This window comes from Camelus bactrianus, chromosome 8, assembly GCF_048773025.1.
Source record: "Camelus bactrianus isolate YW-2024 breed Bactrian camel chromosome 8, ASM4877302v1, whole genome shotgun sequence".
Classification (NCBI taxonomy): Eukaryota; Metazoa; Chordata; class Mammalia; order Artiodactyla; family Camelidae; genus Camelus; species Camelus bactrianus.
In genome coordinates, this window is record NC_133546.1 from 31,392,915 (window position 1) to 31,407,301 (window position 14,387).

Sequence of the window (14,387 nt, forward strand, 5' to 3'; positions counted from 1 at the left end):
CTAGATGAGTATTTCACAGTATTCTATTTCAGGAATTCATGAAATCGCTAATGAAATTTATTTTAATTTTATTTTACAGTCTTTTATTGACATAGATCATATTATTTATTCTGTAGTATTTGCTGTCCAGAAGGATGGTTTCCACTGTCAGTGATGTTCCTAGGTACAACACAGATGAAGACACAGCAATCACATGGGGGGTTGATGTTGGAAAACTGAAACTTGGTGATGTGTAAGATAATTGCTTTTTGTGATACCATTACACTCTTGGTTTCTTTCTAGCACTGTAAAATATAATGTGTAAACTTTTGCTTTTGCCTCAAATATTCATTATTCATATTTTACAGAATGTATAGGAAATACTTTTTCCATTTCTATTTGCAATTCATTCATCTAAGAGTCATCTGGTCCCTCAATGAAGATTACACATGAAAAGATAGCTGGTTATTTACACTTCTTCCAGGAGAAAGTTTCATACATTCTTTGACGGCTCATAGTAAAGTAGTTCTTTATGCCCAATCAAATTTTTTATAGATGCAGTATGAAATTAATTTCTATTCTTAGATTCTGGATGCTTATATAAGGTAGCTATGCAAATAGTGTGGTAAAAGATTCTATGTCGAATTTCAGTTAGCAGCACCACCTCTCATCCTCAAAAAACAAAAATGATTCAAGAGTTATTTTTCAATAGGTATGTGAGTTGCAGTGATTTAAATTATGTAAGTTCAGTCATTAAGCATGAGATTTTTGTCTCAAAACAGCCTTCAACAAACTTTTTGGTGTTGCTGTTCCTATAAAACAATACATAGATATTAGAATCTCAGAAAACCCTGAATGATAAATCTTTTAAATTCCTCACTGGCCACTACCTTTTGTGAAGTATTTTATATTGACTTTGTGAGGGAAATGTATTTTTTATTTAGATAGGTAAAAGTATATACTCAAAGGTGAAAGGTCTTGGCAAAATCTCCTCACCTATTCACAAAATACCCTTTTGCTGTTTTCCTCTTTGTCATTGCAGACTCCTTTTTCTCCATCTCCCGTCACTATATGCCTTTTCCATTGTCTTTCAGTATTAAGGTTGTCCACTCATAAAGGTGGGCATAGTGTAATTTTTTAGTCTTAGTGTGTCATGCCCATTGCCTCAACATTTTCTTTAATCAACAGCTCCAAACTTCCCTTAAAAGTATCTTCACAGTGACAATAAATTAGCCTCTGCTGTCTTTTATGGTAACTTGCTTACTTTTGTTGAGTACTTCTATGAACCAAGTACTGCTTTGCAAGCATTATCTCGTTTAAGCTTTTCAAAAATCTGATTTTAAAGAATTAAACAAATTTAGACGTGTGTGCGTGTGTGTGTGTGTGTGTGTGTGTGTGTGTGTGTGTATGGTATATATATATCTACCACATCTTTATCCAGTCATCTGTTGATGGACATTTAGGCTGTTTCCATGCCTTGGCTATTGTAAATAGTGCTGTTATGAACATTGGGGTGCATGTGTCTTTTTGAATTATAATTTTCTCCAAATATATGCCCAGGATTGCTGGATCACGTGGTAAGTCTATTTTTAGTTTTTTAAGGAATCTCCATACTGAACTCCATAGTGGCTGCAGTGATTTATATTCCCACCAACAGTGTAGGAGAGTTCCTTTTTCTCCACCCCTCTCTAGCATTTCTTATTTATAGACTTTTTAAAAATTGAGGTATAGTCAGTTACAATGTGTCAGTTTCTTATGTACAGCATAATGTCTCTGTCATGCATATATAGATACATATGTTTGTTTTCATATTCTTTTCCATTAAAGGTTATTACAAGATATTGAATATGTTTTCCTGTGCTATACAGAAGAAGTTTGTTTTTGATCTATTTTTATTTGTAGACTTTTTAATGATGGCCATTCTGACTAGTGTGAGGTGACATCTCATTGTAGTTTTGATTTGCATTTCTCTAATAATTAACAACACTGAGCATCTTTTCATGTGCCTTTTGGCCATCTGGATGTCTTCCTTGGAGAAATGTCTATTTAGGTCTTCTGCCCATTTTTTGATTAGGTTGTTGGTTTTTTTGATATTAAGCCGTATGAGCTGTTTGTATATTTTGGTAATTTCTCTTTCATTATTTTAAATATATCATGCCACTTCCATTCTGGCCTGTAGAGTTTCTGTTGAAAAATCAGCTGATAATCTTATGGGAGTTCCTTTATATGTTATTTGTTGCTTTTCCTTTGATGCTTTTAATATTATCACTTTATCTTTAATTTTTGACATTTTAATTATAATATATTTTGGTTTGCTCCTCTTTGGGTTAATAATCTTGTATGGGACTCTCTGCACTTCCTGGACTTGGGTGACTGTTTCCTTCCCCTACTTTGCCCACCCCAGCCTCCAAAATCATCTGTTTGTTCTCTGTATCTATTTTTTCTATATTCCACATATAAGGGATCTCATAAGGTATTTGTCTTTCTCTGACTAATTTTGTTACCAGAGTTGCCACCAGATCCTTGCTTAAAACCTCCCTACCCCACCTCGAACAAGAACCCTAACATACATCTTTAAGTAAGTAGAATTAAATTTTTATAAAGTTTTGAAAATAAGCAATAACAGAGAATGACCAAAAAACAAAAACAAAACAGAGTAACAGCTAATATTTATGGAGCACATATTCACTGCATTGAGCACTGTGTATTTCCATCTGTGTTTAACACTCCCCAAACCTCTATAAGGTAAATTAGCCAGTATCTCTCTCATGTAGTTTAGAAAATTGAGGCTTGCAGAAATTTTTTATCCAGGGTCAAAGAAGATACCATAAATGGAATTGTACTATGTAGTCTTTTTTTTTGTAGTCTTTTTTTTTTAATATTGGCATTTCCTCTAAGTGTAAACCCATGGAAGTTGTTGCATGTATCAATAGTTTGCTCCTTTTCATTGCTGGTAGTATTCCATTTTATGGATGTACCAGAATTTGTTAAACCATTCATTCATTAACAGACATTTAAGTTGTTTCCGGTTTCTTTTGTTATTAGAAATAAATTTCCATGAACTCAATTACAGACTTTTATGTGAACATAAATTTTCATTTCCTTGGGATAAATGCCCAAGTTCCTGGGTTCCATGATAAGTGTACACTTAGTTTTATAAGAAACTGTCAAACTATCTTCCAGAGTGTAATCGCTTGCAAATAAATGCCAGGATTATCACCATCAGAGAAAGAAGATACAAGTAATTACAAGGGTGTGGTAGGGTCAGGGGAAGTCTAGAATGAACCATTGAAAAATGGACTATGAATAATGATGATATTTTTTAGATTATCACTAGATGGTAGTATACAGCCTATTAAATATAGTCTATTCCCTCTTTCTGCTGTTGTTTGGAATCTACCCTCCTCATCTACCAGACAGTTTTTCTTGGTCTGCCTCTGCTTGCTGGGATTAGGTCAAAGCCTGTGTTCCTGGGGCACTAGTATCTGTTGATTTTTCTCTATTTACTGGTAGCTATTTTGTCTTTTTAGCATTGTCTGTCTTCAAGTAACATTGAGGGTTTGGTTTTGTGTGGACATTTCATAAATGTATAGTTATTTCACATCATATGTGGTAGAAGATTTTGGGATTTTACAACACTGTCTCTGTTGTCCACAACAACCAGGAAATCCTCTGTGTGCTTTTGGATTCAATAAAAACATATTCATAGTCCTCGGTCATCCATCAAAGATATTTTTACTGCCCCAACAATATAGCACATGTTATCAATTTCTGAGGACAATTATTGTAACAATTGCTAATTTTTCTGGATGCCTACTGTGCATTGGGAAGAGTCCTAGTCACTTTATGTTTTTATTGACTTCAAAGTAATTCTGCAAGTAGGTTTTACAATCTCATTTTAACAATTACTAAACTGAGGCATGGAGAGGGTTAAGAAAATTGCCCATGTTCATCCTGGAAAGCAATAGAATTGAGATTTAAGCCATTATTTTTCTATTCTGATGTGCATACTATTCAAACCAACTTACCTAATTTCTTTTTCCAACAGTTAGTGGGTAGATTTGGTCTATGGGTGAACTCAGGGAAACCTTCAAATAAACACTTTATCTCAACTCTGAAAGTCACCACCTGCTGGCCAGTGCATTTTCTCCTAAAAAAGAGAAACCTTGACAATTTTGATCCTTGCACTCATTAAGTGTGGACCAAAGGAGGGGAAATTTACCTAATTGCTATAAACTTGTCGTCAGTGAAAACATACACCAAAAAACTGACAAATCAGTTGTATAGTCGATTTGCCAGCTCAGTTTTATGAGTTCTAAAATTTTAATTGACTGTCAGTACTTTATTTTAAAATGATCCGAACTTTGGTTATAATTCAGCAAGATATATTGCTTTAAATTTCATGAAATCAGTTTACATAGGATAACAAGAGAAGAGCCATACAAGTTTATTGTCTGCTGATTAATTTCTTAGTGATTTATGATACTTTAGTACAATCTTCTTTAGATCCCATAAAACTTTAAATGCTGATGAATGCAAAAATCAAGAATTATTAATTGAGCAAAATAATCATAGTGTTAATTTGAATATAAATTAGGAATGCTTGGACAAAATCCTAACAAATAAGCATAAATCAAAAACAGCAGAAACAAGAAAATTATATGGTGGGGATAGTGTTAAACTTTGAAATTACTGTTTCTCAACAAATTAGAATTGTTCATTTCTAATTCATTAACCATTTCCAAGAACGTTGGATTAAAAATAGCAAGGATTGTTTCAAAAAGCTCTAGAACTACCATCCTTGCAACATGTGTCTTCATTAAAATTTTCCATACAGTCAAAGATAATGAATCTGGAAAAGATATAAAATTATTACATGTAAATTTAATGCCCATTTGCTAAAATATTTATTTTAAACAAAATTCCAAGTATTTTGGATACAAATATATATATACATTACATGTTAATTATGCACATAAAGTTTTTGAATTTAAAATTAATTGACCAGCTTTTCATATAAAAATCAATAAGATATATAAGTAATTACCCAGAAAACTGGGAAGAGCACATGAACTCATTCAAAGAATTTTAAATTCATATAAGAGTGAAGTACCATTTTCTGCATAATACACTAACACAAATTATAGAAATCGCTATATGATAATATGTTGCAGAAAACAGGAACCTTAACTAATAGTTTTATGACAAAAATGTAAACTCCTGATAATTTTTTTGAATACCATTTGGCAGTATATGACCCACCGAATTTAATTCATTTCCTTTTGACAAATTTATTTGTAAAATAATAAATAATGGCAAGGAAAGTATACATAAAATGCCATTGTTACATTATTGCTAATAGCTTATAACAGAAAATAATATCCCCAGTTACGGTATGCTTATTAAACACTATGTGTCATTTAAACAGAAGGAGTTGGATCAGTATGTCCTAATATGGGAAAAGCTCCATGAAAATTTCCTAGTAAAAACTATAGTGCAAAGCAGTGAGTATGATTTCATTTGTACAATGTAAGTTTTTATTTATTCATTTATTTTCACTGTTTTATGTATTTTAAAAAATTATATAAATTTGCACCAAAGAGTGACTTTTAAAAATTGGGTGAAGAACCAAGAGATATAGATGAAGAAAGATGGTAACGAATAAGACATATTTTCATTTAATAAGTGTCATTTAGGGGAAAGGGAGGGGTGGGATAAATTTTAAATTTGGGATTAACAGATACACACTACTATATACAATATACATAAACAACAAGGACCTACAGTATAGCACAGGGAACTATATTCAATATCTTGTAATAACTTATAATGGAAAAAATCTGAAAATGAATACGTATTTATATTTATTATTTATATATTATATATATATATAATTTATATGTATTATAACTGAATCACTTTGCTATACACCTGAAATATTGTAAATCAACTATACTTCAATAAAAAATAGAAATAAAAAATTAAAAAATTTTCTCTAAGAGATAAGATTGGTGGGTAAGTTTCTTAAATTTTCTTTTTGCAATTCCTAATTTTCCTAAAAGAATATTATGTGATTTATGTAATAAAAGTAAAATATTTCAAAGAAGTGTCACTGACTTCTTAAGTTTTAATATATTAAATATATTTTTAAATAAATCAGTAAAAGCTACAATTAAAGTGCATTTTGAATAAAGAGAAAATAAGTTAAAGTTTTAAAAACAATTTTTGAAAAGAAGAAATATTTTAGGTTAGATCTGTTAATGTACAAGAGGTAACCGTTTAGAAGTGTCCAGAATCTTTGGTCCCAGGTATACTTCTTTTTTTCCCCTAGGCCCTTTGGGGATGGGAGGATAATGCTTAATTTCCATGAAGAGCTATCTTCATAAATATCCTTTACTCCTTTTCATGGAGATACAGCATGTTCCCCGATTGGTGGGTGACAGCATTTGGTTCATGCTTCTTAACTGGCTAGAGCTAACCTACTAAAGTCCTAAGACCCAAGCAAAGCTCTTCTTCTCTTCTATCTAGACTAGTGAGGAAGTGATACTAGGATGCTATCCTACTCTGCAGACTTTCCCTTGGGTGGCCTTTCCGAGGGCTAAAGAAGAGGTATGCAGTAGGAAGAACATTGGTGCTGCATATCTAAATCATATACTCCAACTGTTTTCCAGTATTGAAGCTGAGGTTCCACCTCCATTCACTCTCTCCTTTGCCTGTCTCAACTGGTTTTGATTTTAGGTGAGGCCAAAAAGAATGCTCTACTGATCCCTCTCAAATACCAGTACTCTTTCCTTGAGGGATTTAACTCATATATATGACGTTAATCATTACTTATATTAGAGACTGCAAAATCTAATGCCTACAGAGGACAGGATGGTAACATAAATGTTGGAAATCAGATAAATTAGTAGTGATGATAGCTATAAAACTATTTCAAAAAGAGGCAAATGCTACTCAACTTCAGGAGTTTGGTGATGTGCAGAAATGTAGACCCACCATACCCTGTATTATAAAGCTTTTTAGAAGAATCTCAGAAATTTAGATTTTTTTCATGAAATTTATCATTACTAAATTTTCACAAATAATTTTATATTTTAAATATTGATATTTGCAGACCAAACAAAAATGCCATGATCCATTCTTGGGTCAGTGGTTTGCCAACTCTGATAATCTCCAAAATACTCTTTGATCCTAGATGTTTCCTTACGGATTTTCTCTCTGGATGATCCATCAATTGATAAAAGTTGCGTGTTGAAGTCCCCTAGTATTATTGTTTTGCTGTTTATTTCTCCCTTTAGATCAGTTGATATGTGCTTTATATATTTAGGTACTCTTAGGTTTGGTGCATAAATACTTATAAATATTATATCGTCCTGTGGGATTGACCCTTTATCATTATATAATGATCTTCTTTGTTTCTTATTACAATGTTTGTCTTAAAGTCTATTTTGCCTGATATAAGTATAGTTAACTCAGCTTTCTTTTGATTTCCATTTGCGTGGAATATCTTTTTCCATCCTTTCACTTTAAGTCTGAGTGCCCTTAAAGCTGAAGTCAGTATATTGTAGGCAGTATAGAGCTGGGTCTTATTTTTTAATCCATTCAGCCATTCTGTCTTTTGATTGGAGAATTTAGTCCATTGGCAGTTAAAGTAATTATTGATAGGCTTGGACTACTGCCATTTTTTCCATTGTTTCCTGGTTGTTTTATGATACCTTTGTGCCTTTCTTCTCTTGCTCTCTTTCTTTGTGATTTGATGATTTTCTGTAGTGGTATGCTTAGATTCCTGTCTCTACCATTTTTGTATCTACTATAGATTTTTGCTTGTGGTTACCATGAGTCTTACATAAAATATGTTATATGTGGGAACCCATGATTGGGTTAACAAATTGTAACAGATCCCAGCCGCTTATCTCCTTAAAGAAGATGTGCTTAGTAACCGCCTTGAGGTTTTAGCAATGACCCAGGCCCCCGGCTATAAACACTCGGCGTGCCCGCTGTTAGTCTTCTATCCCCAAAACAGCCTTGGGCTGGAATGGTAAACAACTTATAAAAAGCTGCAGACTCAGAGGTGAGAAGGCCAATGACAGGTAAGATCCCCTGAGGGGGGCAACCTAAGACAGGCACAGCCTACTGAGTCCAAGTTGTTAAGCAGCTGATTCTCATACGTTCCGCCCTGATAAGCTGAAAGGCTCTACATGAACATGATTCACCAAAAGGGTCTTCTGACCTTGAGCCAAACACCAACAATAAACAAAGCCTTTGTACTCATTGTGATCCTACCCTGTCCTGCCCTAAATTCCTGCATTCCTCCTTTGACTGTACTCAATGAATATGGGAGATTTGAGAGGATCCTGGAGTTGGCTCCTGACTCCCTCTCGCTCTCTTGACTTTTCCACAGAGTCTTGAGTAATTCATTCCATCTCGGCGGGACTTCTGCTGGCCAGAACCCACAACTGGTGACGATCCCACAGTCGTATTTATAACAGTCTACTCTCAGTCTACAACTTAGTTTGAACACATCATAAAGTTCTACATTTTTATTCTCACACACCCCCAAATTTAATGCTTTCATTGTCACAATTGACATCTTTTGTCTTGTGTACCTGTTAACAAATAATTGTTATTATAGTTATTTTTACTAGTTTAGTCTTTTAACGTTCATACTAGATTTATATATGAATAACCACCATTACAAAATTAAATTATTCTGAATTTAACTGTATTTCACCTTTATCAGTGAGATTTATATTTTATGTTTTTCTATTACTAATTAGCACCCTTTATTTCAGCTTAAAAAGTCCTTTACCATTTCTTGTAAGACTGCTTTACTGGTGCTGAACTCCACCTTTTGCTTGTGCACAAAACTCTTTCTCTCCTTCAATGCTGGCGAACACCTTTGCCAGGTAGAGAACAACTTTTTCCTCTCAACACTTTGAATATGTTTTGCCACTTCCTCTGGACTGCAAAGCTCCTGCTGAAAAATCGGCTGATTTTGTTTTGTTTTTATTTATTTTTTTTTTTAAATAGAGTTACTGGGGATTGAACCCAGGACCCTGTGCATGCTAAGCACATGCTCTACTACTGAGCTATACCCCTGCCTCCAGTTAAATGATATCTTGAAAGGATTTTTGAGAATGTAAATGTGTATTTCTATTGAATTAATTTAAAATGCTCATTTTTAAATATCAATGTTTGTATTTTACCAATTGTTTGCTTCTCATATATCTTTTTTCTCTGTTCTCTACTTATTTGAAAATCCTATGGCCTTTGTCACTACGACTGAATTCTGTGTGTCACTGGGAGCATGAGGAATGGTTGGCCATGGGAATAGTGACTAGATAATAGTAAATGCCTCGTTATGTGATATCTACACAATTATGCTATCAAGGTCACTTTCTTTTAATCAGTAGTTTCCAACATTTAATCTCCAATTTTTTTCTTGTGAAAGCAACTCAAAACCACATATTAAATCCAAAGCTAAATCTCAGTAATAAAATCTTGTAGTATGGGGCTTCCAAGCTTTCAAGACCTTCCAACTCTTGACTCAGTTCTTTACCCTTTACATCCGAACAGGAAAGAGCCAGCTTATAGGATCCAGGTCTAGAAAACAATCATGCTGTGTAATAATTTGTCAGAGATGGCTAGGTGACTCCCAAAACTCAGACATCTCCTTTCATGGTGTAGATTTGTCACCCAAGGTGGTTCGTCGGCAGCCATTTAATTCCTTAACCCCTTGCACCCAGATTTGGGACAATACGACTGTCTCATACCAATAGAGTATAGGAGGAAGTGAGAGGAATGTCCAGGCTGTCTCCAACACTATAGTATTTTTCTGCTGGTGAGATGTAGGTAATATAAAGGCCAGGGGCTGGAAGGACCACAGATGGAAGGATCTTCAGTCTGCTCCTCCTTGAGTGAAGGAAAGATGCCACTGACTGAATACACTGCCCTGGAACCATTACTACAGCAGGAAGAAACTTCAATTGCAGGAAGCCCTGAGGTGTTTGGGTTTATTTGTAACTAAACCTAATGCAAATAAGATTTCAAAAACATATATTTGACATTTACTTTGGGTTTTTTTTTTGTTTTTTTCTTTAACATTTTTTATTGAGTTATAATCATTTTATCATGTTGTGTCAAATTTCAGTGTACAGCACAATTTTTCAGTTATACATGAACATATATATATTCATTGTCACATTTTTTTCTCTGTGAGCTACCATAAGATCTTGTATATATTTCCCTGTTCTATACAGTATAATCTTGTTTATCTGTTCTACATTTTGAAATCCCAGTCTGTCCCTTCCCACCCCCTGCCCCCTTGGCAACCACAAGTTTGTATTCTATGTCTATGAGTCTGTTTCTGTTTTGTTTTGGTTTTTTTTTTTTTTTTTAGATTCCACATATGAGTGATCTCATATGGTATTTTCCTTTCTCTTTCTGGCTTACTTCACTTAGAATGACATTCTCCAGGAATATTCATGTTGCTGCAAATAGCATTAGGTTGTTGGTTTTTATGGCTGAATAGTATTCCATTGTATAAATATACCACATCTTCATTATCCAGTCATCTGTCGATTACTTTGTTTTATGTCTTTTAAATCTTTCAGATTCTTTTTTGTTTTAAAAATGTTAATTTTTAAAAGTTGAAGTACAGTCAGTTTACAATGTTGTGTTAATTTCTGGTATACAGCATAGTGTTCAGTTATACACATATAAATAAATCCTTTTCATATTCTTTTTCATTATAGGCTATTAAAAGGTATTGAGTATAGTTCCCCATGCTATACTGTAGGACCTTGCTATTTACCTATTTTATATATAGTGGTTAGTATCTGCAAATCCTAACTCCCAATTTATCCCTCCATCTTTCCCTTTCCTCTTCTGGTAACCACAAGTTTATTTTCTATGTCTGTGAGTCTGTTTCTATTTTATTTATATTAGTACAAAAATACTAATATTTTAATTATGTTTTAACTTTGATTCACTGCATTTAGAGCATGTCTGGAAAATTAGTATGATATGGTACTGCAAACTTGCAATTAAAGATTCCTTCTGTTTTTCACGCTGCTAGGAAACCCTACAATTGAGGGGCTGGAGCAGAATACTTCTGCCAGACTACGAAGGCTGAATAGAGGGAACTCACATATGTCAGTTTGCTAGTTTTTTCATTAACTGTGGCAGGTTTTCTTTTGAGATTCCTTTATTTTTTTCTAAATTTAAGAGTGATACTAAAGTGAAAGAAAAGAACTACAAAAAGCATGTATCTGGGTTTGGAGATGAAAAAAGTAGACCTGAAGCAATCTGGTAGCTTTGTGGGTCAACAAGGACCTATATGGCTGCTCTCTTGCTATCTGTACATCCTCTGCCTGACCTGACTCGGCCTTACCCTTACCTTATGTGCATAACTGTCTCCCCATCAAGGGCTGAAACTTTAATCAGTAACTGCCTACATGATCAGCCCTACTCCTAGCTGAGGATTGTTCTAGCCCTCGGACCAGGATGGCTCATGTATGTTTGTTATCAACAGGAAACAGCAGCCCTCACAATGGTTGCTAACCCAAAGATCTAGAGGGGAGGGGGAAGGAGGGCAGGGAGTGTTCCAGCAGTCCCCCTGGCAACCAAAGAGCCCTTTGGACACCATGCCCCCTATAACTGACAGCCCCCTCCTCCCCTGTGTAGCTAAGATTGCCATTGGCTATCCACGGTGGGGTATCACTCTAGGACCTTTGCCTCTGACTTGTAAGATTCCCTGTCCAATAAATTGCTGATGTCTCCATTGCTGCCTCTGGATTCTTTCTTTGGTCTCAAGAAAATAGGGTTAGTTACAAGGATTGCAGGACTGTGGGATGCTGCCCAATGGAACCCATCAGAGAGGACAACCCATGAGTGGAAGGACCAAAATGTGTGGGGTGGATATCTGCAAGAAATCATGACTTTCTTTGAGAGTATGTGTTATAGCAATACATACCTCTGATATAATCATTATTCCCTCCTTCGTTCAAAGAAATACTGATTTTCTTTAAGGTATTATTTATAAGGCTCTTACCTGTAGCGCTATCCACTTTGTGAAGAAGATTTAGACCAAGCAGGACTGTGTTCTGAAGGGCGGTAAAGTTGCTGATGAAGGGGGCTTTATCCCCACTGACAAGCACTCGTGGTGGCAGGGCCTTCTGGAACTCAGACACTCTAATAAACGTTGTAGGAAAGCGGGATGTAGCTAGATAGTCCAAAGCCACACACCAATCTCTTCCAAAATCTGCTTCTGGTTCAGAATAATATTCCAACCTAAAAGACGAGTGGAAACATGTACCATTATAATTAGTCCACTCGGAATTTCAGCTTCATTGTTTTCTGGGAAAGATCACTTTCTGCTGACAAACTAAGAATGTAGTTTTTAGTTTTAGGATGTGATGGTTTGAGGACCTACCTTTGAAGATATGTAGGTAATTAAAAGTTTTAAATTTGGAAAGGATCATCCCATCAATTGTTTATATTTTGCTTTGAGTGTGTATCTCTTTTAATCAGATACCTTACAGTTGGAAATCATATAATAACCAGATGTTAGACCATAACTGAGGACTAGAAATATGCAGATAAAGATCAAATGTTCCAAGACAAAATTCTTCCTAAACTCAGACATCCTTTGTAAACTATTGATTCTTGAAGTCAGAAAGCCCCAAAACACTGAGTATCCTAGAGAGAAAGATGTCTGATGTTCTTGTCTGATTTTCCAAATAAGTGCTTTTTTCCTAGTGGAGCCTCCTCGGTAGCCAAACCCTCTCACCTATTTAGAGAACAAATTATTACATTGGAAAGGTTAAGAGTGTAATAAATAGTTTTATAACTATATAATTCACAGCTCCTGTCCCCCTCTGGTCTAAGCATGCAAAACAACTTGCAGGTTTTGACAGTTATTCCCCTTGAAACGTTGTCTGCTCCACGCTTTCCTCACCAGCTATGTTCTCTTTTAAGTCTCCTCATAGATGTCACCTCCTTCACAGACTTCTCCAGCCCAGCTGAGGTGGAATCAACTATTTCCTCTTTCTCTATATTCCCAAAGCACTATATCACTCATACATTAAAAATTTTGTTTTCTCACTAGATTATATTGAAATTTTTATTAATTAGGTTATGTTATAATTTCTCTGTTTCCACAGTACAGTGCATATGGAGGGTCTAATAAGTAGAAAATGCTTGCATTATGTTTCTAAGCAATCCATAACATAAGCCGGAGGAGAAAACTTGCTGTGTTTGGCTCCCGTACACATGGGCTTCTCACTGCCTCCCACACCCAGAAGTAGAAGACTGGGTGCAATGAACGCTTGATGAGAGAAGAGTCTGGTTCGGATTCACAGCTGATTGCCTTTAGTCACATCACAGCTGACAATGAAGTAAGGAGTAACAGCAGTGTGAATTCATAAGGATTTTGACCAATGGCCACCTAACCCTAGTAACAGTGGATTAAACAAATTGCAAGGGAGTCAGCAACATGAGGAAACGAGGAAAGGGATGAGGGCACCAGGTCAAGACACAGAGGGCATATGAGCACAAGTGGAATTTAATGGAAGCCTTTCACATTGTTCAGTTGAATGGGTTACTGAACAATTCAACCAATAAGTCAGTTAAGATGTGGTCAAAGAGAAAGAAAAATACACCCTTAAAGGCTCATTTTAATTTAAAACATTTAAAAACATAAACCATGGACATGTACCAGCCAATCTGACCATCCAGGACCACAGAGTTTGACTTAAGTATATGTAGACTACACAGAGCTCAGTTTTGTCTCGTGTAAATAAACAACTCCTAGTATATTTTTTACCTAAAGTAACTAACGCATGAGATTCCAAGGAAGGTCCCCAGGCTGAAGCAGACTGCAAATAGGGCCTCGATTCTTCAATACTCTCTATATCCCCCAGAATCAATTCCCTGTCCTTTGCTCCCCTACATGGTACCATTAGAACACTCATCACCCCGAATCCTAGTTAAGTACAGGCTTGGCGTCTCCCCAGCAGAGTTCCTTACAAGCACCTGGCTCTTCTTAGTCACGAATTCAGCACTCCTCTCTATTTTTTTGGCATGTCATTTTCCAGTGCCCCTTCCCTGCTACAGTGGAAAAAAGGCAGGGGAAGAGAGGATGTATAATTTCCCACCCCTGGCTCAGCCATAAGATTTGATTTGGCCAATATTAGCCCACTTGACACACCATAAGTTTAACATGCATTCTCACATTTGGTTTCTCAAGTCTCCTGCCATTCTGTCATCACAGTGGAAAACACCCAGGCTTGCCTGACGGAGAGGGAGACATAAGTGGAGCAGAGCCAAGCTTCCCTACCCACCCCGTGGGGCCAGACAAAATCAGCCAACACTCTGTGAGCTCAGGAAGGATCAGCAGAGCTGCCCAG

General features: G+C 35.6%; 1 protein-coding gene across 6 annotated transcripts in view; it reads right to left on the reverse strand.

Moving 5' to 3' along the window:
- C8H6orf58 (chromosome 8 C6orf58 homolog) overlaps positions 1–14,387 on the reverse strand; it is a 106,142-nt gene that overhangs the window by 84,536 nt on the left and 7,219 nt on the right. For 4 of the 6 annotated variants that reach the window (XM_045524571.2, XM_045524570.2, XM_045524573.2 and 1 more), the window contains exon 5: positions 12,032–12,270. In XM_045524571.2, coding sequence (XP_045380527.2) covers positions 12,032–12,270 — 239 coding nt within the window. The other 2 variants (XM_045524576.2, XM_045524568.2) reach the window with 2 other exon arrangements.